The sequence below is a fragment of the Cydia amplana genome, chromosome 9, assembly GCF_948474715.1.
Source record: "Cydia amplana chromosome 9, ilCydAmpl1.1, whole genome shotgun sequence".
NCBI lineage: Eukaryota > Metazoa > Arthropoda > Insecta > Lepidoptera > Tortricidae > Cydia > Cydia amplana.
Genome location: NC_086077.1, coordinates 15014056 through 15039980, shown reverse-complemented (window position 1 = coordinate 15039980; position 25925 = coordinate 15014056). Strand labels below are relative to the sequence as shown.

General features: G+C 35.7%; 2 protein-coding genes across 2 annotated transcripts in view; both read left to right on the top strand.

The window, feature by feature from the left end:
- Positions 1 to 5924: 5924 nt before the first annotated feature.
- On the top strand, positions 5925 to 8881 carry LOC134650734 (uncharacterized). The gene is made up of 4 exons (XM_063505666.1): positions 5925 to 6048; positions 6357 to 6526; positions 8234 to 8347; positions 8749 to 8881. Exons 1-4 carry the CDS (start codon positions 5979 to 5981, stop codon positions 8809 to 8811), a joined length of 417 nt encoding a protein of 138 aa, XP_063361736.1. The 5' UTR covers positions 5925 to 5978; the 3' UTR covers positions 8812 to 8881.
- Positions 8882 to 13839: 4958 nt separating this feature from the next.
- Positions 13840 to 25925, top strand: part of LOC134651185 (uncharacterized) — a 45505-nt gene continuing 33419 nt past the window's right edge. The window contains exon 1 of the mRNA XM_063506228.1: positions 13840 to 14163. Within this exon, the coding sequence (XP_063362298.1) occupies positions 13924 to 14163 (240 nt within the window). The 5' untranslated portion in view covers positions 13840 to 13923. The remainder of the gene's footprint in view (positions 14164 to 25925) is intronic.

Below are 25925 nucleotides of genomic sequence, written 5' to 3'. Positions count from 1 at the left end.
TACCTATATGTTGATGGAATCTATGAGGAATCGAGGAAACTCCTCAAATCTTATAAGCATCACTACATAGTATATTTAAAACGCTTCCCGCTGTCTGTCCCTGTGTAGGTATGCTTAGATGTTTAAAACTACGCAACGGATTTTGATGTGCTTTTTTAATAGATAGAGTGATTCAAGAGGAAGGTTTATGTATACTTTGTTAACCAGTGCGAAGCCGGGGCGGCTCGCTAGTACTTAATATTTATAAGTAGTTTTTTTAATTTTTTTAACTGCTCATGGACATCGTAATTTAACACATATGGTGTGTCAAAGGTCTGTTTGATTTCAAACATAGACAGAGAGAATCATACTATCTTTGTCTTACACTAGTACTAGCACCCAAAAGAAAAGGACGAGTATAGTTTTTTTGTTCCTATTTACTGACAAGATTTGGTTGACCCAGTATATATTTTACGCCTTGGAGTTAATTGTAATAAAATGTATTGTTATAAGTTGCACTATGGTTGTAAATAATTTAAATTGCATTTTAAACTGTTTTGAGAAGTCGGTTTTTTTCTATTAACGATTATTTATATTCATTGTCTGAATATCTGTTTTAAAGTGACAAAACGTGATGTATTAGGACCGATTCTGCATAGATAACGCAAACAAAATATCGTTCAAGGTAAATACGTACGAAGATGAATGGCCATAGATTAAAACTAGTTTGACGTTGGAGCTATAGCTGGTCAAGCAGATCTTGTCAGTAGAAAAAGGCGGCAAATTTGAAAAATGTAGGGCGAAGGAATATCGTCCCATAGAAAATTTGAATTTCGCCTTTTTTTACTGACAAGCAAGAGTTGCTTGACCAGCTATATATTATACCTAAGAAGGTTCCAATAATAGACTAAACTTAGTTTATGTACCTACATATAGTTTGTCAAAGGACTGTCTCATTTCAAACATAGACAAAGAGAATCATACTATCTTTGTCTTACACTAGTACTAGTACCCAAAAGAAAAGGATGAGTATAGTTTTATTTCGTCTTATTTACTGCCAAATTGGTTTGACCAACTATATATTGAGCCACTGGTATGTAACCTCTTTTGACTATTTTTTTTAGACTGGCTGTCATCGACGAAAAAGAAATAAAATTATTTATTTTTAAACTGACGTCTATCAAATTTATGTGGCCAGTTATCTATATTATGGTAAATATATCTATTGCACAAAGAGTTGTATAGGTAGAATAGGTACACGGAATTAAGTATGTATTATAACAATGTACACACATTCAAACGGAAAGTGATTAAACTCAGTAAAAGTTTTTTGGATATAGCTGGTCAACCAAATCTTGTCAGTAAAAAAAGGCGCGAAATTCAATTCAAATTATCTATGTGACGATATCCCTTCGCGCCTACATTTTTCAAATTTGCTGTTTTTTCTACTGTCAAGATCTGGTTGAACAACTAACAAGTATAAGTAAAAAGGCATTAATTATCACTTACCTACTTACTCTCAAAAAATAATTTCTCCAATTCTCTACCACTTTGGTCGGCCCAATCAGTATTGTAATATAATCATCCATTGTAATTGAATGCAAGCTTAACAAAGATACTATGCTAATTAATTATGTCACAAACATATATGTAGGTACCTACTCCTACTTGCTAATCTTGTTATTCAACCCATAACAAAATAGTATTTTTTTGTCAAAGTTGCAACTGTTGCAAGATGCGAACAAACTCAAACTCACCTAAATTTGGATAAAAGTAGAGACGCTAAGTATGATGAATTTCTTATATTAACCCACCTGGGTGCTTAAAAATTAGACTGTATTTTTGTGAACTCAGTAATGTACTTATGGCACGTCAATGCTGTACTTGATAGTCATAATTTATAACACTTTAAACTCTCGCGTTTTGTACACATATTTATTATATATTTATTTATTTTATTTGTTTATTATACGCAACAATCATAATATCATATTTAATACTCTTGTTTATTGGTGCAACTCAGCTGGAACGTCGGAATTTAAGGTAAAAACAATGAAATTATATCGCGTTAGACCCGTTTGTGAAATTAAATAGTCTTAATTTATGTCACTAGGTATGTTATAAATATAATTACTGTACGATTAATCGAAACTACTTACCTACGTTAACGTTAATTGACTATGTATTTAACGGACACGGTTTTATTTTTATATATCCTGTCCTGAGTCCTGTCCTACTCTTATGTTAGATTTTAACTTCTAGGTCTATGTTCTAGGTATGTTAGTTACTTCGTTTTGCTGGGCATTTTCCGCAAATTTCTTCTATTCTGGCTATGTACTATGCATGTAATTTACGAGCAGCTATGTAGGTATGTGGTAACATATGAATTGTAATTTAAAAATATCAGTTTATGGTCAATTTTTGCAGTGAAAAAAACATATCACATTTGACCATCATTTGACATAAAAATAGGTACATTTCTTATTGAATATGAACAATGTTTTGACTTCGTTTTAAGGCAGACAAAGGAAACATGTAACAACTCAATCATGAGTCACTAAATAAATGTAACAACCGAAACTCACTGTTTTTGGTCACTTAGCTGGTATTTCAGACATCCTGTTAAACATTTCCCAATGATTCAACAATAGCATTCTTACCGTATCGTAAGTTACACTTGACTCATTCCTAAATTGTTAACCTAATGTAAGAAACTTGTCCTGGCGGCCAAGTCTAAATGAAACACGAAAATGATCACAAAATGAACCGTCCGATTTTACCTCGTATCTTTCAGTCTGGTAAAAAAAAGACATAGGAATTGTATCGACAACTCCATTGTCGTTACCCGTGGAAGTTGAAGACGCTGTCTCGAATCCAGGCCTCGGAAGACTTGGTCACTTTTCTTTAGTTTATAACATCTACATATTTCAATTTACCTTACAAATATTTCTAACTATCATTTAAAGCAGCATTATCATATTGATCGTCAACTTTATTGTCCGAACTGCTACTGCCATCTAATATATTACGCATTACGTATCGATTGATACATTTTAAAGTTTAACGGAGTGGTTTTTGAAAGTGGTTCGCCGAGATTTCTTGAGAAAGGTCGTGGTCTGGCCCAGGCCGCCCAGGGGAGTAGGTTAGGGTTCAGTCTTTACAAAAATACGTAATTATTGGCAATTAAAATACGAGAGCGTGTCATGAGTCACTCAGGAGGTCAAAATTTTATACTATTTCAGCAGAAGCTTGAAAAATTGTTGTGTAATTTTATCATGGTTTTGAATATGTACATCAAGTATCTCGGGGGGTTTCGGGGGGTCTAACGATTCGATTTTATCTGTCTTTACTTTACTTTACAAATAAAAATGTTATGTTATTAGTATTAACAAAATATATATAACCGCATACGAGTATCAATATATTTAAATTATTTAATAAAATTGTATCCGCTTGAACCGACTGTAATTCAAGATAAAATTGACAAAATGCAGAATATATTGTCTACATTTGCATGTTTGTATTACTAAGGTGCTTGTTACACTTATCTATCCGTAATCTAATTCATTTAAGGCTTGGACAAACCAAATGTTTCAATGACAAGTCATAGTATTTACGTAACTCTGTTAAGCCTAACATGAACTCATATTAGCTTCCAGCTATTTCTATATTACGAGTCTATAAGCAAACACTATGATTAACTACTAATTTACTGTCTAATGGTTCATTATCATTAAGCTACTTAATGTCAATACTATCAAATCACTCAAAGTCCAGATAGCGATTTAATTTTAGATCCAAGTACGTCGTAATAAAGTTAATATTAAACAAGGTTTTGTTACCGATTGTAATAATATATTTTAGCGTCGAAACTGACGAATTAGTGAGGTGAGCATTAAGTATTTTGCCCTAAGCCAAGTGTGGTGTCACTATTGCATGATTCATTTTGATAGTACCTATGTCGTTGTCAGTTCTGAAGAAGAAATTCAAAGTGGATTAGGTACTTCAGCGACAAAGATAACTTAATAAATTTGTTGGTTAGATATCTATTTTATCATAATGTCATGAATAAACTGGGTGTCCTGGGAATTAAAGTAGGTTAGAAATTAGCTATCGATGAAATTTGAACCTCAATATACGATATTCAGCGATTTTTAGTATTTTAGCTGGACTTTGTAGGGATAGAATGTAAGTTGTATGAAAATAGTTAAGTGTATGACGTTAATATGTCTCAAGCGTGCGTAAATGTCCTGTGTTGTAAAGGAAACAGGTAGTTACTAAACTGGACTACTTTCATTGCAACACACTAGTGTTTTAGACAAGTTACTACATTTAGGTATGTGGACATAAACAATATCATACTCGTATGTAGATACGATATATTGCCGCGGGTTTCGCAAGATATTTGCATATTCGTGCGACCTGCATTCGAATGCGAGCAGAATAGTTTATTTAAAGACGTAAATTAAAATAAAATCCGCACTTAAGGGACCACCACCACCACCAGAGAGGTAGAGGCACCACCTACTGCTTAATTTACGATCTTACACTCAGGGCAATTTAAATGCTCGATTTTTGCTTTATAGACTTGAAATATCTCTAGTGCCTGTTCTAGTTTTGAAGTAGAAGTCTACTAAATTATATTTAAGACTCTAGGTTAAAAGTGTTAGAACATATTTTGGTAGATAAACATAACTATTATCCGAGCAAATATTATAAAAAGTAAAACATGCTTAAAACCTAATTGTGTGTATTTTAATGAGCGATTATTGTTTTAAAATACGATAATATCTTAACATTGCACCGAACGAAGTAAATTTGTGCTATAAATTAATTTAGTTTTCTTACATTTTTTTTATAAGCACAACATTAAGGGTAACATTCCATTTCTGACCGCAGCTGCACTACTGGTACTGAACGCGTCGCTGTTACTGTCAATTTCCATAGTAAAATGAACAGTAGTGCAGCTGCGGTTGGAAATGGACTGTCACCTTAAGACTCAAATAAGTAATGTAGTACTTGTCTACTGACTGTACCTACTTATTGTATGGGATTGACACGAATACCTTTAGGTATTTAACTTAATTTTATTGTGTTCTCGTATCGAATTAAATTCCGTTTCGTAAATACCAGTATTTATAACGAAATTGCGCGATCACCGTTACTTCACGATAATCTTGCTTGTTCTGTCGTCATTCGAAGGTATTTTCATTTCAAACCAATCGTCTGATTTAAAATGGGAAATCCTCATGTTATTGTATTATGCACTACGATAGCCACTTCTCGATCATTATCGAAGTTATGACTTCGCGTTGTTTTGTCATAAATAGTGTAAATTTATTCGTAAGTATCGTTTAAATTTTCTCCACTACATATCTCTACCACCCTCTACATTGGGCCGACTTTTATTTTGTCAGTGTTTGATATTTTGGTAAAATTGAAGAGCTCCGACTCATTCTGGTCGGAATGAACACGAAATCCCAGTTTGGGACAAAAAAATGTACTTAAAGTTCCGTTGAGTTACGAAATGGATGGTTTTGAAATTGCGTTTATATTGGACAGAATAGGAAACTTAATATTCATCAAATTTTATGAAAATCTGACGATAAAAAATATTGGCCCATGTACATGCGTCATATGAAAACACAAAAGTACCTACACAAGGTCTCGTTGTATCGTGTATTACTTAATATTTGCTTGCGAACCATGACTCCGCATTTTCCTTCCAATCTTATCACAGCAGCGGGCGCAGTATGGTTCCATTTTTATCGCCTGTCACTATGCCCGTCACTTTCGCACTTACATACTTGTTAGAACGTGACAGGCATCGTGACAAGCGATAAAAATGCGACCGTGCTACCGCCGCAGGGCATGAACAGCGAAACACATTATAATACCGGTTATCATCACATTCGGTGTAGTTTTCGGCTATCAAGTAGTCATGAATCTTTATATTAAATGACAATATATTTATAGTAAATAGTAAATGTTGAACAGATATGTCGTTTTCTGGCAAAAAATTCAGAAGAACTGGTGGTTCAAATTTAGACGATTTTTTTAAAGAATCAAGTGAGTGTCTTAAATTTTAATGCAAGATATACTATGTGATCTTATAGATGTAAATAATATATGTGGGTTATGTGTTTTCTAAATAACTGTTTTTTCATCACGTGTGATATGAATGTAAGTTTCATAGTGTTGTGGAATATTGTATTTTTTTGTAAATACAGTGTCAAAATATTTATCCATTAATATTTATTTATTATTATGTATCATATTTTTTCTCATTGCATCTTGTATTTATATAACGTGTAAATTAGCTTTATGAATAACTTGTAGTACAATGTAGTACAAACTATGTATTACCATATCTGTAGATGCTCCTGAACAGTACAAGAGGATGCTCTGCTCGAACGCGCCGACGTGGTGCTACACCATGTTGGACCCACAGACCTTACAGTTGGAGGTCCTGGCGGATAGTTGTCACATGAAATACATATTCACCCTGGGCGTGGAACAGGAACTCGTGAAAGTTGACGGTGGTAAAGTACGTTCAAATTAAGTACATTTCTTGACACTAACATACTTAGTTGGTCAAACCAATTTGTCAGTAAATAAGAACAAAAAAACTATACGCATCCTTAGAATACATTTTAAAGTGGAAAACTTACTGTCTCGGTGAGACTTGAACTCACGGCCTCTCTGGATCGATACTCCAGCGCTCTGCCATCTGAGCCATCAAGACCTCATCCATAGCCAGCAAATCTTTCCACCATACGTCGCAGACGTTTCTGATTCTTATAAATTAAATTATACTCATCCTTTTCTTTTCGGTGCTAGTACTAGTGTAAGACAAAGATAGTATGATTCTCTCTGTCTATGTTTGTAATGAGACAGTCCTTTGACAAACTATAGGCCATTAGACAGAGTTGAATTAAGATGGCACATCTTGGTTTTTTCATATCCTTGATATTAAATCGACAGTTTGATTGACCTGCCACTGATGTTGATGCATTCTTGTTAATCCCCCATTAGGGACATATGGCTTTAAGAAGTTGTAGAAGACCTACCACTACACTACCCAATCTGTCTAATCCAAATGTAACTGAATTTAGCACAATTTCAGACATATATGTAGTACTATCGCCCGCACTGTTAACTGTCCATAGGTGTACCTTATTACAAAAGGCATAAGGTCCACCGATGGACAATTAACAGTGTTGCTGTTTATACATTGGCTCACTGAAATCGAGCTTTACTTCCAAATACCATTAATTGTTCCAACCTCGTCGTTACTCTGCCACTGATTCGTACTAAACGCTATGCATCCAGCTTTATCATGCGAACGGCTAAGGAGTGGAATTCACTTCCTGCTAATCTATTACCAGTCCACTATATATAACTTAGATCTTTTTAAATCGAGAGTGAATAGACATCTTTTAGGTAAGCATGTTCCATCCTAGACTGCATCGGCTCTTACCATCAGGTGAGATTGTGGTCAAATGCTTATTCCCAATCAAAATAAAATAAAAAAGGTCCTGCTCTCGTTTCTAATAGTAAGTAGTTTATGTGACTGCTACATAATGAGAGGCATTAAAATACGAGTGTGGGTTTAAGAAACGAACGTTAGTGAGTCTCTTAAAAGGATCACACGAGTATTTTAATGCCTAATTATGTACAGTTACATACACTACTTTATCTAAACACATACTTAAAACTAACTAAAAGATAAACTGCATCGGCTGTTTAAAAAATTAAAAATATTTTTTAAAGCCTTATAAACAAGTTACAACCTTGATTTTTTTTCGGAAATATACTAATATTACTTAGATGTAATTAACATCCAAATTTCAAAACAATCGAACCACTAGTTTAGCTACAAAAAAAATAAAAACGATTAAAAAAAAATTTTTTTTTAGTTAAACCAAGGGGGGGGGGGAGGGGGGGAAGGGGAACTAGCCTTCAAATTTGGTAAAACGATATCTTATAATAAGACAAATAAACGCAACTAAGAAAGGTATACATTTCAGCCAGGGGCCGTTTCACTATAGGATTGCGGCTAGACCCTTTTCCTACTACCACAGATAAGAAAGTTCTCATGTTCTCATAGTAAAATTGGTTGTAATAAAGCTTGTCATTTCCTACGGTTTCTGAACGCATTATAGAGCACTAATGACATGTGTGTAGATAAAATAACAAAACCATGATTTCGTAACGCAGAATTTGTTTTAAATCTTTAATTTATGATTTGCAGGCATACATGACATTCACTTTAGAAGGCGACAACGTGCTGAAACAAAGAATCAGAAAGCCGAACGGAACAATTGCATACTTCAGGAGGGAATTCTACGAACGATCAGCTATAATGGTAATAGTTATTATATTAATATTAATTGTACCTGCATAAGTTTTCCACTATATTAGTGTTTGACTGGCTCTCAATCTCTGTAAATCTCGTCACCAATTTCTTATTTATGCCTGATAATATTCAATCACGGGATTGAAAAATGTGCTCTAAAGAATTTTACAACAATTTTATTTATCGATTAATTTAATAATAAACAGGAAAGTTCATGAGTTTAAACCTCATTTGGCGGTCAATAATTGTAATGATTCGATTCTACGCAAAAAAAGTCAAAGGTTGTCCAGTATTTTGGATCCATGGAGGCCCAGGGATCTAAGTTTGTCACCTAAAAAACGACCCGGCTAGAAGGACTCAAGGGTTAATCAAATAATCAAGGACCACCATTTTACCTTTTTAATTTACAGACTATTACCACGGAGGGGCCGGATGTTAGGAAGGCACATATTTTCTACGAGGTGGTCGACTGAATACCTACTTTAAATAGCTTTAATTATTTATTACTATGAAAAGTACTACTTGCTAATGTTTTTTTAATAACCTACCTATTCAAAACTAATAATTTAATCTGTAAATAAAAAATTTAGATCTCAACTTAACTAGGTACTTTGTTTTATTTCTCGCAATTAAGGAAAACTAAATACGTCTTTATTGTGCCGTCAGTGTTGTGGTGTGTAAATTTATTCAAAAAGACAGTCAAGAGTTTTTTCCAAAACCATGCCTTCTATTCGATTACTGAATATCTGTCTTTACAAAATATTTTAATTGACGCAAATTGTAAGTAGATTATATTATTATTAAACGTATTTACTTTATATAGTAAATTCATACTCTATAAGTATAATATTGTGAAATGGTGACTTACCATGTAATGATCATGTTACATTATGGTTAATAAATAAACTAAACTAAAAAAATATAAATAAGCCATACTGCGAACATCGAAAATCATCATTTCGTTATCTGACGCCGCCGCTCGAATATACAACAGCGATAGAGAGGTAGGCAGAAAACGCTATTTTGTTTTCGAGATAAATAAATAATTGGATAGGAGATAGGATAAGAGCTAGGCACATTTGAATATATCCAATTCATGAGCTGAGTGCTAAACTGTCGGAAAATAGACAACCAGAAAAACCGGTGTGAATTAAGTTCTACGACCTTACCCCTGATAAAGTAAATTTTTATAACTTATATTTATGTTGAAGTTATTAGTGCTACTTAAATAAAATAAAAAAAAACGTTTTCGGTACAAGCTTTTATCACTGACTGTACTTAGTATTCTTTCCACAGGCAACTAATAAATGAGACAATTCTAACAACCCCAAACACAATTAGGTTGGGTTGTTGTATCACAGAGTTTCTATGGCCACTTCCCGTCTCCATCGTCAGATGAGCTCGATGTATGCCAATTTTCAATTCATCGGACAGCTGAGAGTGGGTCAAATTTAACTAAACAACTGGACAGGTGAATCTAAACAAAAGCTTGTCAAAACACTCAAAACGTGACCATAAACCTGCCTTAGACCATACCTCAACTGTTAAAGGTGCGAAGACTAGCTCCAAAATACCACCCATAAAATATCCTTGGCGCCTGCGCCGGCGTCATTAATCCACAGATTAGCATATTGCGTACACGCGTATGCGCATTAGTTTAGCATAGGCCCCTCCCCGTGCTATTGTATCTGGCTTTGTCTATGGCCGAGACACAGCTGATCAAGTAGGTCGGGCACACCAAAAAGTATAGGTAGGAGTCTAGGTATGGGTTGGTGAAATATATGCCAATTAAACCATGGAAGGTAGTTCATACTCATAAATTAAATTAAAAATAAGAACTTAAAAATATGTAAATGTCTGCGATATACGTTCAGATTACAGACAAAGAGTCGGACTGACATTTGGACATGAGCAACACGACGAAACTGTAAGAGTTTACAACGCTCACGCCCCGCCCGGAAAACGCGCCCGTATGACGGAACCTTTAACCTCTCGTAACCCGGAACGCGGATCCACGTTAGTAGGTATCTAATATTACTCTAATATTAACAATTAATTAGAATTCAATACTTACTGTGCAGATCAGCAATCATATTGCAACTTCTACTGATGGGTCTACAGGACCTCATTTCTTCAATACACCTGATAAAGTGTACCTCTAGAAAGGCCGTGTAAAATTGTATGTCGAAGCTCTCAAACCGCGCTTTGTCAACCCTTGTAATTACGAAGGTCATCGCTCCGACTACGATCGACAACGGCCAACGACGTAAGTTGGTAGTAAGTATGCAACTTAAAGCCTATTATACGTCTTTAATGAGACGATACCCTTATACGGATAACTAAGCTCTGTATTAGGTACTAAGTTATTTGGAAATGTCAGTTGAAAAGAAAGCATTCAAAGTGTTCCATCCCAAAACATAGACAGTTCTGTGAGACAGGTGTATCGTTACTTAACTAGGTTGATGTGGGACAGACGGACACGCCGAGTAGGTGTGACCGTACCGTCATACACGATACACGTAATAATCAATTTGCTTCATGTTTAGACTTAGATAGCGTTGCGCCAGTCGTCGGGAAACTTTTATGAAGATCTATACCTACTTGTAATCGCAGCAGAAATCACCTAAAGTATTTCAAGGAGGCACAAATGTTGATATGAATTATAGGGCGACGTTTAACGGATAGGGGCTGTGACCCTCGCTCTGGTTCTTTCCTTGTCCAACATATATCACTGGCCATTCAGCGGGGTAATGCGGCCAGTATTTTTGGCACATTTGATCCGGGAGACAATCAGAGTGAGGGGTGATATTTTATTTGTTAAGTTACTTTTACTCATTCTTAGGTTTATTTTAGTTTATAATTTGTATGTTTAATCAGTTAACTACCTATATAATTATAATACCTTTTTAATGAAACTTAAAGAGCCGCAAGTTGACGGGATAAGAACGATAGAATCACAGCGTTTATATCCAGTTTTCCCGAACGGTTTTGATCCTGGAACAACAGCATAGTTACCAGAGGCCCTACCGCGAAATTAACGAAATTTCTGTATCCGCCCCTCTATCGCTCGAATATACAATAGTGATAAATAGCCAGATAACGAAATATCGATTTATTTAGCGTTTTTTGCAGTACCTAGACTATTCGTAGATCTTATCTCGTTGCATTAAGGTTTATAGGTGGTCTGTGAACTCTATCAACAATGACACGGATACAAATTGACGTCAGCTATTAAATTGAATTGCATTTTATTGATCTAAAGAACATGCACCCATTATATTATTTAATTAAGCGCTTGGACAAAAGAACAAAGACGCAGCGAAGTCTCAATTAACACTAGGTATTATTAATAGTAAATGAAAGTTAATTATGCAAGTAGGTACATATTGCATTTCTCGCCTACAATGTATGTTTAACTAAAGTATAATTATGTTCAGGCATTTTATCACAGTAACACTTTGTGTATTACAGTTGTGTAAGTTGCGAAAAGTTTGAAGAATGGTTGTCGAAATTTTCAGGAAATTTTCATAGGAAATTAAGTACCTAAACTTTCATTTTGGAAACGGAAAACTTCGATCCCCATACAAAAATCTGAGAAATTTCCGATACTATTCAATGTGGAAATTTCGGAATTTGTAAACTTTCCGTCGCGTCGGTACATCAGTAAGTCTATATTTTACAACTTCAAATTCATTTTTCACCATTTTAGGTCAGTTGGGAAGAGTTCGAAATGCTTTTTAAACGACGAACTTCTTAAAAATTATTCTCGCGGCTTAAAGGATGACTCACGTTAGACCGGGCCGTGTCCGGGTCGGAGCTTCCGACGCTTACTTTTCTATGACAGATGGCAGGTGATCACGTGATGCTTTCCATAGAAAACGAAGCTCCGGAAGCTACGGCCCGGACACGGCCCGTTCTAACGTGAGTCCATCCTTTATTCAACCAAAACCTAGCAAATTCTAATCCAATTTTTTTTTTCAAAAAATATCCACGTAGTTGTCGTAACGTTCATAAGTTTCATAACGCTGTATCGCCCTCCCCTACGCGAACAGCGGGCTCAGCACGGTTCCATTTTTATCGACTATCACTATGCCCGTCACTTTCGCACTTACATACTTATTAGAACGTGACAGGCATGGTGATAAACGATAAAAATGCGACCGTTCTACTAGGGCTGGATGAATAACATGGTCAACTTAGGGCCCGATTCGGATTTTGAAATAGACATCTGTTAGATATCTTTTAGACATCGCCAAGATACGATAACGATATGTTCAAGATCTAACCTGTCAAATTTGACATTTGCGCGATAATGGATCTAGTACTTACGTGTCGTCTCTTGTGATTATCTTGAAGTTCGAATACGGCAGTTAGTCCGTACAGTTAGTAACTTTATACCTCATTACACCCCTTTAGTTTATTATTCGAGGATGAAACGTATTATAAAGGCAATTAACAACATTGTCGCTTACGAAATGCCATTCTTCTAGTATTTCTAAAATGCCTAAAAAGCGATTTTTGGTCTGGTAATGTTTCGGGACTTGGCTAACAAATTGGCAGTTTATATTCTAGAGCTTTTATGCGCTCTATTATTACTATTCTAGTCCAGGTTATAAGTTATCTTTATGACAAATTCCAGCTAAATCTATTAAATAGTTTTTGCGTGATTGATTAATAAACCATTCAAACTTCTATCCAGCCTGTTCAGAAAAACTGACAAAATAAAATGTATACTTTAATACTAAAACATGGTCCAGATACATAATATAAAGCGGACCTAGCGGCTGTCATGTCATAGTACTCATAGTAATTACAGTGAGTAATGTCAGGGTCGGGTGACTCGTACTGCGGAACTTATACAATGCTCCTTAATGCTTTTCAAATTCACGAGACTGCGCCGAGAGTCAAAGGCGAGCGTGCCAAAATATTGAATCAAACAAAAATAAAGCGTAGGTAAGTACGTAATAGGTTTATTGAAATTTTGACCTTGTCCAATTCCTCCAAAACCTTAAAAACTGGAAGGTAAACAAAATGTAACTTGTTTAGAAACTGTATACTACTCGTACAGGGTTAAATTCTTACATAAAAACTTTACTGCAATGCAACACACTGGGCCTGGGCCGACCGGGCCGTGTCCAGGCCGGAGCTTACTTTTATATGACAGATGATCACGTGATGCTTTAACGAAGCGCCGGAAGCTCTAGCCTGGACACGGCCCGGTCTAACGTGAGTCATCCTTTAGTTGCCCAACCCATCAAGCGCAAGTGGCCCTAAGCTAATTCGCAATTTCCTCCGCCGAACATGCAAAAATGACCTAGCCAGTATGTACTTGAAACTCGAATCCACTCAAAAAATTCCGCCCGACCAGCGTAACATGTGGCATTTTTGACATACGATTTGTGCAAGCTCCACTTACGGCGACCTTGCGCGCGCAGGGCGGGGGCGCCTATGACTGCGCTCGCGCAGCCTCCTGCTTCACTCTTACCGCGCACACCACACGAGCGGCGCGTACCGAAAAAAAGATTATCGAATCGAATCGAAATTTGAAAACGTTATGTATATTTAAGTTTTTAGTTTAAGCGAAAATGTTGTGGTTGTTAAGTTTGACCGCGTTCGCGGTGTTTTCGGCGGCGAGCGGCGCGGGCGCCGGCGCCGCCCGCCTTGTCTGTTACGTTGACAGCGCGCGCGCAGAGGGCTTTTCCGAGTGCACACACCTCGTGTACCACGGCGACGCGAGGGGGGACAAACTCGACGGTGTGCTGAAGGAGTACAGGAAGGATAATCCGAGGCTGAAGATTGTTTTAAGAGTTGCTGAAGTCGACAAAGTAAGTACTTACGCACGAGCATTTAACTAGTTTAACTACCTAAACAAAAAAGGAAGACCAAAGGAATGATTTTTAGCACTAAATGTCTTACGAGGTAATTTAGTTTTACTGAATTCATAAAAAATTACAATTTTACCGCCAAAGAAATTAGAATTATTTAAGAAAAACTTGAAAGCCCTTCCCTTTCTTAGGTATGTACATAAGAAAAACTTGAACGTCAACGCTTTATAAATTTTTAACAAGATAGAAATGAACATGCCTAATAGTTAATCATTCTTCCTCAGTGATTTTGATCATACTTACCTCACCCAAATATTAATAGTAGAGAAGAGTATTTTTTTCGCTTCGGTAATAGGTACAGGTACCATTACTAAGGAATCTGTTTGTTTTGTGTGACATTTGTTACATAAATTGATTGATAACATTACACAATTGATCTCAATATTAACCGGACTTGTCGGGATAAGCTTGGACGTCGATCATTGTCACAAAATTACATCACTTCCATTATGCAACATTTAAACTAAACCAAAAAACTTGTCACCCATGATAATGAGCTTCTTTTGTTTTTCGAACGAGAAATGTTATAAGAAAGTAAGTCGTTTTGCTATGTCCAAGCTAAAAACGATGTAAGATGTCAGTCGATGAAGACTTTATCCTAAAGGAACAAGTGCTATAGTTGTGTGGTCCGATTGTCGTGTTAAAGTTGCCGCAGCAAATTAGGTTCTTTGTGGTGGTGGTTGACATGCTAATCACTAAGTTAGTACCAACGGAAGCGAAGTTGTTTGGTTTTCGAAATGCTCCATATTTAACGCAAATGTACGAGTAAGTAATAGTTACTTGCAAGGCTACACATATGTTCACAGTTTGGTATCATTTGACTTGGTTAGGGCCGATTTCTAATTTGTTGTCGTTTTTCACTTTTTTCAGATTTCGATAAAATTTGATGAATATATAGATATAGATCCCTATTCATTACAATATAAGCGCAATTTAACCGTTGATTTCACCAATATTCATATATTAAATAATTATATGTGATATAATTATTTCTTTCATCTTATAGTCCTGTGTATGTGTGCTTTATGGAATAAATGTCTTTCTTCTTCAATAAACGATATCTGATTGACATACACAATGATCTGAAGTAACCCAGTGACCGATCCGGCTCGTAACCTGAGCGACCGTGACGATCAGGTTTCTAAGCTTCCTTACAATTAATTACTTAACACATATTATATTATCTATCGTTGGCGTTTTGTCCAGGCGAGAAAAAAAGTACTTACTCGTATACTTATAAAATGATCAATGAATTGTGCCTTGCAATCGCTTACTTTGGAGGATATCTTGGTTTCGATTCTTGATCCAATCTAATAAATCTCTGTCCAAATTTGAATTCTTCGTGATTTATTTAGAATTTTTCAAAGTAAAATAAAAGTCAAATTGTTATTTTCGACCCCAGTACTGACCCACCCGACCCTAACCTAGCTTGATTGAGCTTACTGATTTGACCAGACTGAATATTGATCTATTTTTTTAGGTTCAAATGTACATAAATCTCCACGCCACCTGCTTCGTAGCTCGCCGACATTCGTCAGGCTCCGAGTTCCCTTTGACCCGCTGACGGACATATGATTAATAAACCAGTGTAACGCGACTCACTATTCCCAATAACCGCACTAAATCGGAAGTCAGACTTATGTTTGATGGCGTAAACTCGCAAGCGCTTGGTAGCGTTGGGAATGCATCATATTTAATTGTACGGGTTAAGCTATCCGAGCCGGTAGTAACGTATTTCTACCCACTTCGTAACCATAACTACTGTTTTGTATTTGTACTTAATAATGACTTATTTAATTTTACATTGTCTGCACGTTAGTCCTAAGATATTATTATAAAAATTGTATTCTCAAGTAAGCGAATTTTGTAAATTCTTATTGAGAATAAAGTTCTTAAACCATATAAATATAATTCAATTATTATAATTATTTCTTCTATAGATTATAACTTGTAAAGGCTTTCTTTGCTTTTTAATGCCTCGATTAAAGGTACCTAAGTTATGACACAAAAACTTTGACATTATAATTCCAACGAGTGTTTTGAAATTATTATTTTTTTAATCGTCTCTAGATAAGGACATGATCACTTAAAGCATATCCTTTTATAGCAATCGTATCTTAAAATGAGATTGGTGATTAAGCGTATTACTGTAGGCAATAAATAGTAATCCGTTTCTCTAAAATGGATGTGTTTTTTATTTAACATAGAGACATGTATGTAATAATCTTAATAATCTAGTGAAGTGTAGGAGTTTGTTGCGATCATTTATACCTAGTAGGTTGCCACATTGATAGATTATTTGTTTTTGTGCTCTAGTTAAAGACCTTGCCGAAGACGATTAGACTTTTTATGGAAGTGACAGATTTCATATGAAAGTGTCCATATTTGATATAGATGTGCATATCACGAATAACAAATGGATGGATTAGTCGTTAATGTCATTATAAGATACGACAGAGAATATATTGATTAATTTCAGTTCAAAGTTTCACAAAAAACCTATTTAAGTATAACAAGTTTCTCTAAAGTGGCTCGTTGATGTCGAATTGCCAGTAGGTCCCTTGCGAAAGTGGACTGTCAATAATCCATACAACGGGACACCCTTGGGCCCAAAGAAAGCCATTACAGCACATGTAACACCCGCCCTTACGTAACCGTAATGAGCGACAAGGTATGTGGAATTGTGGAGCATGGCGTCTCTCGCAGCTTATTGGAGGTAATGCGACCATTGACTGACAATGTCTCGGGTATTTACGTGGGCCCTTTGTGCATCTGTACTTCTTTACTCCATTTGACAGGTATTTCAAAAAGAAGCATTATCATAATAAGCAGTTTCGCAACTAGAATTAAATAAGTTAGTTAGGATTTTTTATTTATTTTACTATAGGTATATTATAGTCTATAGCCCCGTATGTATATTCTGTGTAATCTGATACCATTTCGTGTGAAACGCATGCGTAATTTAGTATGCACGACGTTTTCAGTCGAGTGCCTGTCACAACCCACTCACCCACCCACTGATTCACCGCGTGTCCTGGTCTGCAAGGTTACATCCTAGCACAATTTTCTGAAACATAGATGAGTACAGAAAGGATCTAATTTACGAGACAAATCCTTCTAATAAAAATCGATTAATATAATAAATATAAATAAACTAATTATTAAATATCCTACTAAAATTGTAATTATAATTAAAATAATTAAAGTATGATCGTGAAAATATAGCAATAAAAAAAAATAGTTTATTCAGATGAAATAAACCCTAACATACATATTTTTTTCTTCTGCTAAACTGCAGGACAGTTTGTTGGCAGAGGGAACTCCCTTAAAACATAGATGGGTAAACTTAGCTAATTGACTAATTAATTGTTAACAGTACATTTTATTGCTTATGGTGGTAACTTTAATTTAATTTTGTCTATAGAAACATTGTCATTTTAAATTTAAACATCCTAAATGATTTACATTCCCTTATATCATTTATATATGTATTTCGTTATACAATTTTGGGATCATGTACTTCCTACATCTTTTTCCATAATAATAGAGTACATTCTAATGCCGCTACTCGTACCAAAGTATGTAGAGTGTAGAGAGTCTGTGCGGAAAGAAAAGAATCGTGGAATATATGGAAACGAATACATTATGACTCTTCTCTTTTCGCACAGACTCTATGTGTTTGCACAGACTTTATGTATTAGGTGTCTTAGGTATTACATATTTATGTATAAAACCTATTTACATTTTCATCCCCGAATAGGACGAAAAACAGACTTTATTATTAAGCAGAAATGTATGATCTTCTACAGAGATGCGATTTATTTGAAATACTTCTATTTAAAATGCAAATACAAAATGCAAAATACCTATTTTGTATTTTGCATTTAAATGCCTTTTAGTAAAAAACATTTTGTATTTTATCTGAAATACTTTTCGAGATGTATTTTGCATTTTTAATATTCATTTCAAAATGCAAAATGCTTTGTGATTAAGTTTAGCCAACATTACTAGTCAAACAAAATTAAATGAACGAATGACACTTGTATTGCCGAATTTGACCGATAGAGGCGCCTACTAGCTGCGCGCCCTTTTTAGGGTTCCGTAGCCAAATGGCAAAAACGGAACCCTTATAAATTCGTCATGTCTGTCCGTCTGTCCGTGTACCTATGTCACAGCCACTTTTTCCGAAACTATAAGAACTATACTGTTGAAACTTGGTAAGTAGATGTATTCTGTGAACCGCATTAAGATTTTCACACAAAAATAGAAAAAAAAAAACAAAAAATTCTGGGGGTCCCCCATACTTAGAACTGAAACTTTGAAACTTTTTTTCATCAAACCCATACGTGTGGGGTATCTATGGATAGGTCTTCAAAAATGATATTGAGGTTTCTAATATTTTTTTTTTCTAAACTGAATAGTTTGCGCGAGAGACACTTCCAAAGTGGTAAAATGTGTCCCCCCCCCCCCCCTGTACCTAACTTCTAAAATAAGAGCATGATAAAACTAAAAAAAATATGATGTACAATTACCATGCAAACTTCCACCGAAAATTGGTTTGAACGAGATCTAGTATAAGTCGTTTTTTTTAATACGTCATAAAAAAATCCCCTAAATACGGAACCATGGGCGAGTCCGACTCGCACTTGGCCGCTTTTTTTTCTTCTTTGGTCAGAGTGAGCGCCTTATAGCCGGTTTAGACTCGCGGCTCTAGGCTCGGCTCGCGGCGCGTCTCGTGGCTCGCCTCGACACACTCGCGTTCGGCTTGTCATTCGGTTATAAACCTTATGCCGTGCCGTTAGTGTTTAAATTATATTAGCTCGACGAGCTTGCGAGCCACGAGACGAGCCGCGAGCCCATTGATACGCGTACTGATAACTATGACCAAAATGTCAGGCATAAGGTGCTATGTTATTAGACGTTTTTGTTCGGCTCGGCATTGTGTCTCTATTTCTCATGATAAATACCTAAAATAAATAAAAATATCTGAGATTTGGTCAAAAGGTATTTTATTTTGAAAAAGTATTTTGAAAATACCTATTTTGCATTTAGCATTTGAAATACAAAACGCAAAAATATTTGGTATTTTGCATTTGAAATAGTAAATCTGAAAAGTATTTTGCATTTTGTATTTAAATGCTTTTTTAAAACCATTTTGTACATCTCTGATCTTCTAAGGCGGATTGTGTATAAGTAGTGTCATACATAACATATTTTCATATTGTCATGTCACCATAACCTCCCACCGCCCTATATTTACTACAACAATGATTCACGAGATAGGTCACCATTATGACGTCACTGTTTTGTATTCTCACGATCATGTCCTCGACTTGGGTGTAGGCGCTACCTACGAATGGTGCAAACAGGCGCCCTTATGACAGCTTGTCATATCGCAAACATTTGGAACTTTTTGCAGGAAATGGTGGAATAAGTATTACAAACGTATTTTTTTATTTAATTGACTGAATAGTCGAGAAAACCTCAGTTGGTAGCATGTAAAAACGCACGGCACGCATTAGAAGATTAAAACAATATACATGAACCTACCTAATATACTCATAAATATAATTAGATATTTTATACGAATCAAGGTTTGTTAAAAATGCTTCTTCTTGTAAAAGTAGACCAAAAAGTAGAACTGTAACGTTGCTTACTATGAAACACTCGATAATTATTACACAGTCGGGCCAATTAAGAACTTCATGCGAACTTACAATTTCTTCCAATTTGTTACACCTTCGGAAATCGAGATTCGACCTAAATCGTCCTGATTTACAAGGACCGCCCGAGCCTCCCGACTACCCAATGGTCCCCTACCTCCCCTACATACAGGAACATAATGTTACTTAGGATATATTTGCTTTAATTCAAAATTACTTTGTCGACTTGCGTATTATAGTAAAAGTAAATTAAACAGGGCATTAAGAAAACAAGCAGCTTTAAGATGATACCAATATTACACTATAAAAAGGCAAGCTAAAAAAGAACCAGGCTCGGAAAGTCGATAAAATGGGTCTGAGATCCCTTACGTAAAGATGGAGCGCTCCTATAGCGGCTATAGGAGCGCTCCATCTTTACGTAAGGGACACTCTGACTATAGTATAGCTCATTCTCTGCATTTTTTAGAGCACCTGTAAAAATTTGCAAACAATTGGCCTTCATGTTTTCCCCAAAGCAAGCGTGATCTCGTTTAAAAGGTCGATTTTTTCACAGCCGCACGAGACATGCCGGAACTATAATTTGACTGACTTAACCTTTTGGACGCCAATGACCGATATATTCGCACCGTAGGTTCAACGCCAAAGACGGATTAATCGGTCACAGAGTCACATAGACTTACGTGCATATGCATAAAGTTCAATTTCAGTTTTGCCATTTCAATGACGTGGCGTCTGAGTGACAGCTTTTGTGTTTGACACGGCGTGGAAAAGGTTAAGAATGTGATACGATATAACATTAATTCATGGATGCATTATTAGCTGGTAATCGAATGCACATTCTTGTTTAATTAATGGGTTTTGACTTCGATACGATTATTGGCCTGTGAATGAACGGAAGTAACGAGTTGCTGTTAATTAAAATTTGATTAATTTAATTTTACAATAGGTAGTGTCTTAAATAAATAAATAATAATAATCATTAATTTTCAACTCCTAAATAATGGCACGGGTGTCTCATGGTAAAGGTAACTCTATATTTAATGGTTAATGAAATATAGTTAATATAGTTATAGTTAATCAAACAACATGACCCTTATTATAGGTACAGTCAACAACATAAGTATCGTCGCAAAAAAAGCAGACACTCAAAATGGATTTATTAAGTAAGCTTACTTATTCTCTATGATAGCAGGTACCTATAAAAGGTACATTTAAAATCAAAGAAAAGGTAGTTGTTGCGCCTGCGCACCTGCGCGCGAGTGGATTGGTGGACGAATGTAGGTAACTAGTCTAGGGCTCGCGGTCGTGTCCGGGTTTCGTGTACACGTGTTCGGTACCCGTTTCCGTACTACACGTACACGGTTTTCTGACCCGTTCTACACGTGTAGACGGGTACACGTGTAATTAAGATCCGTGTACCCGTGTACACGGCGAAACGGATCTTAAATACACGCGGGTCTAACCCGTTCTTGACGTGTAGCGGAGATTAAAGTTATGTATAGCTTTAAATAAAACACAGATTCAGGGTCAAGAGCCCCGATTGTTTACCAGTTTTATCGGATTTTCAAATTCGGACTTGCAAGTTATATTGGACCTACTTCCGATGAAGCTGAAAATTTCCATACGTGTGTAAGTCGGGTGACAATGCAATATTAATGGAGCTGAACTGATGATGGAGACAGGAGGAGGCCATATGAACTCTGTGATATAACAACCGAATTGTGTTTGGGGTTTTTAGAATATACTCGTGGAAAGAAAAGTACAGTCAGCGATAAAATCTTGTACCAAAAATGAATGTTTTGCCAAAAACTTATTTATTCTTTATTTGAATACTCCAGCCAGCCTATTATGGATAGCTTTATCCATCTTTATCCACGTGATAAAATAACTGTCACTGTTTAACACCGTGGGAAAGAAAGTGACGGACACCGTTTTATCACGCTGTCACGTAGACAAGAACGACCATCATATCCATACAGGACCCGTTTATTTCAATCGCTTAATATCGCTTTCAAATAATTGCTAAAAACGACACCGTTATCGGTAGATATTATTCATTGTTTGCTGTCTCTGTCACTAGTAAAATGCTTTTAAAAGCCGCGCGGCAACAAAACAATGGAATAATCCTACCTGAAAGATTAGTTGTTGTATTTTTTTGCAAATGTGTCTAGCTTATCACAAAGAGATAAGACCAAAAGCACCAACGCACGTTGTAAAAACAACACGTTCTATTGAATGAAACTTCTGCACTTTGTTTATTATCTATTTCATGTATTTTGTTTTTCACACGATATGGCAATTTAAAATACTTAATCTCATTTTGTTAGTACCCCGTTCGTGGTAGTTTCAGTAAGCATAACTATCTACTTTTGTCTTAGTTAGATAATCATTTAGGTCGTTAAATATTAAATTATAAATATAATTTCATTGCTATACGTATAAAATGCATGTACCTACCTAGACTTAACAAATATGGAGTGCCCTAACAGGGTGTCATATATGTACCTACCATCCTCAAATTATAACAGCTGATGTATAATGAGCATGACTATAGATGACAATACAATAAAGAATAGGTTTAATTTCATCATCAAAAAACTACATCAATGAAGAAAATTATATAAATGAACTCAACGGTACCTAAGTTATTGTTAATTTTAATTTAATTAGAGTAAAACAAAACATATGAATTATTGAAACAAAATCTACTTTATTATTGACATTACCAATCAATACCACGTTAAACTGCAAAGTAATCGAACTTTCCTTATCTCTCTTATATTCCACCGTATCTCTTCATAGCACGAATCTCTGCTACACGAAAATGAACGGTTGAACCCGCGGGTAAATAAGATCCGTTCTTTCGTGTACCCGTGTACCCGTGTACACGGGTACACGGGTACCCGTGTAAACGTTTCTGGATCCGGGCGGGTTCGTGTAGTTCGGGTTCTTAGTACCGCCGGGCTTAAGAACACGGGTACCCGTGTCAGCGTGTAACACGTGTATCGGGAGCTCTCTAACTACCTAGGTACAAATACATGGTGCTCGAGATCTAGGTCTGGTAATTTTTTATAGACCGTTTTCTAATTATACTTATAGATAGGTAATTTAATTAAGCTTCGGTAATTCTTATTTTATCACCTTAGGGAATTAGGTATAAACAAAAATACATGCAAATTCATAAGAAAAAGAAAATTACAAGTACTTAATCCGCAAAAGAACCGGCACCGACTTCAACCATATCAGTTAGATAAATGGGATAATATCTTATTTTATCTTTATGAAGTCGGTTTTTTTAGAAGGTTTGTGATTAAAATCTTACGCATTCAATAGAAACGGCCTACATGGCGAACTCTATGGTGTACGGAGAAACTGCCTGATCTTATCGAAATGGAACGTAATATTGCTTCGAAGTGTTGCTCTAATAATTGTACATAATAGGGCTTGGCTTGTCGGTGGTAAATACTTGGTAATTCGTTGATACTCCGCTATATAATCTTACACAGTTCTCACCAGCGAAAATGCGAGCTATAAAATCGCTGGCAGCTGTTAGTTTTGATGCTTGCGATCGAGTTGGCAGTTGGCTATTTCATATATATAGTTACATTTCAGCATTGTAAGCTCAGCGTGATAACAACGCATTATCACCGAATTACCAAGTATCACCGATAAGCCAAGGTTTACCCTAATACCTTTCGTTAATCTCGTGAGACACATTCAATTTAATTAATTAGTTTACATAGTAGGTTACACCTGTGATTGCCGGCAATTAATTATTACATGACTCGATATAATCAGTGGCAATTAAGTTTAAAGGAAGTGTATCAATTATATGATATGCATATGATATTCATTTGCAACTTGTGTCGTTCATAGATACAATATTGAATGAATGAATTAAATCTTTATTTCAGGCAACTAGTGGCCCATACATAAATACCTTAAAACTGGCATACATATTATAAAAATACAAACTAAACATTAAAAATCACATTATGATTGCGATGCAATACGCAACCCCGCATTTTGGTTTATTAATGTTGGTAGTACAATTTAACCAACTCGTCGACGACGTCGACTAAGTCGTACCAACCCAACTAACATTAGGCGCTAAATATAAGAGGTAAAAGAGATCTATATAACCGTTCGATCGCTCCTTTGGTTCTATTAATGTTCTAAAAATAGGCGTTATAGCCGGCTATAACCCCGTAATATCCCCGGATTGGGCACAAATTTTAACACCTGAGGTTGCAAAACGGCGCTACAATAGAGAAATAAGAGGTAGAAGAGCGCTAAAGTAGTGCTGTAATAGCGTTGATTAAGTACTTAGGGTTTAAAAGGGTGCCAAATAAGCGACTACTAACTATTTGAGTAGTGGTGTAGGGCCATATAGATGATATTTTCAGCTTTAGATGGTATATTAGCATTCAAAGTCAATATTTGTAACACCCAAGAAGGTAATTGCGCATTTTTTCCTTAGCCCATATCTGCTTTGGTTGCAATGTTTCCATTTTGTATTATTATTCGTAAGTTTGCACTGTGACAGCTTGAAGTGAAATGTAATGGCGGATAAATAAAAGCAAATAATTATTTTAGTTCACTGATTCGATAGCCGGCTTTATCTGCGGATTTATGATGGCGAATTTAATTACACTGTCAATAACTATATGTATTGCTAACAAAATTATAAAGGGCCTCTGATCCTTTGCATATTTATCATAATATAATATTTTTATATTTGTGGTCCACCGTATTTAATTTTCGAAAAATTACACAATATACGTGAAGTCCGGTTTTAAATGTAACAATACTAACATTAGGTCAATATTGAGTAAAAGTATCGATTTTTATTAAGTATTTACGTTCTAGTTTTTGTTTTGCTTATTGATTCATCGGTCATCTTAACATGGCGCTATAGCCTTAGGTTGTAAGTAAGACTCTAATAACAGTATAAGATGTACTAAGGTATTGAATAACGCTCATCTGCGACTACATGACCTATAATAGTGACTCATAACTTCTCTTTTCGACTGTAAGTGATACAAGAGAGTTAAGTAGCGATTGCGATACACGGAGCTATAAAAGACTTTTTATCGCCTGTTTAGAACCTTAAGTGAAATTTGCAGCAGCTTATTACTCATATAGATGTTAAGATGATAGGATTCACTTTGAGCTATAACACTAGCTGCTGAAGATGCATTATAGCGGCCAAAACGGCTACTGTGGATCTTAAAGCTATACATGGACCTCTTAAAGACCTTAATGTCACCAGAGCCTGTAAGCTTAGAATATGTAGCTATTCTACAGCCGTTTTATGTCTTTAGGTGATAAAATAAGTGCTAAGTGTCGCCTAATTGTTTGTTGGGAATGACAGTCCCTTAGAAAAAGTGAATATTGAATTAGTTAATTTAATCCTAGACAGTTCATCTCCATAGGGTGCACATATCACGCGAGGTTCGATAGGGGGGGTGCACATATCACGAAAAAATCACGACAGAGGAAAAGGAGGACTACCTATACGTTTGTATGATAAGGTGATTTCGCGCGGGTCCTCCACTTTCGCCTTAACGGGTACTTTCATTAACTTTCTGTTCTTTTGCATCTTTTATTTGGACGAGTCAGATATATTTATTATTCGAGACAGAAAAAAGACTCTCAGCTGATTCGGTGTGGGCGATAACAGACCGAGCAATTAAAACTACTATAATAGTAAATGAATTGGTATGGAAAAGTAATTGAGAGCCATTAATTCTGGCATCCTAAAACAAAACCGTCGTTACTTCAAGGCTACAAAACTCTCTTACTTAATTATGGTGTGAGTGAGATGCACTATTAGAGTAATGACAAATTAAAATAATCAAAACAATATTTTATAGTTTGAATTCCACCCCCGAAACTGCGGTAAACCTATAAAGCCAAATATTTAAACAAGATTTATGACTGTAGTGATAAAAAAATTATGATCGATTTATTTAGCCGATAACCGAGCCAAACTATTCGTAAAAATCACTCAAATATGAATAATTATGAACAAACGCT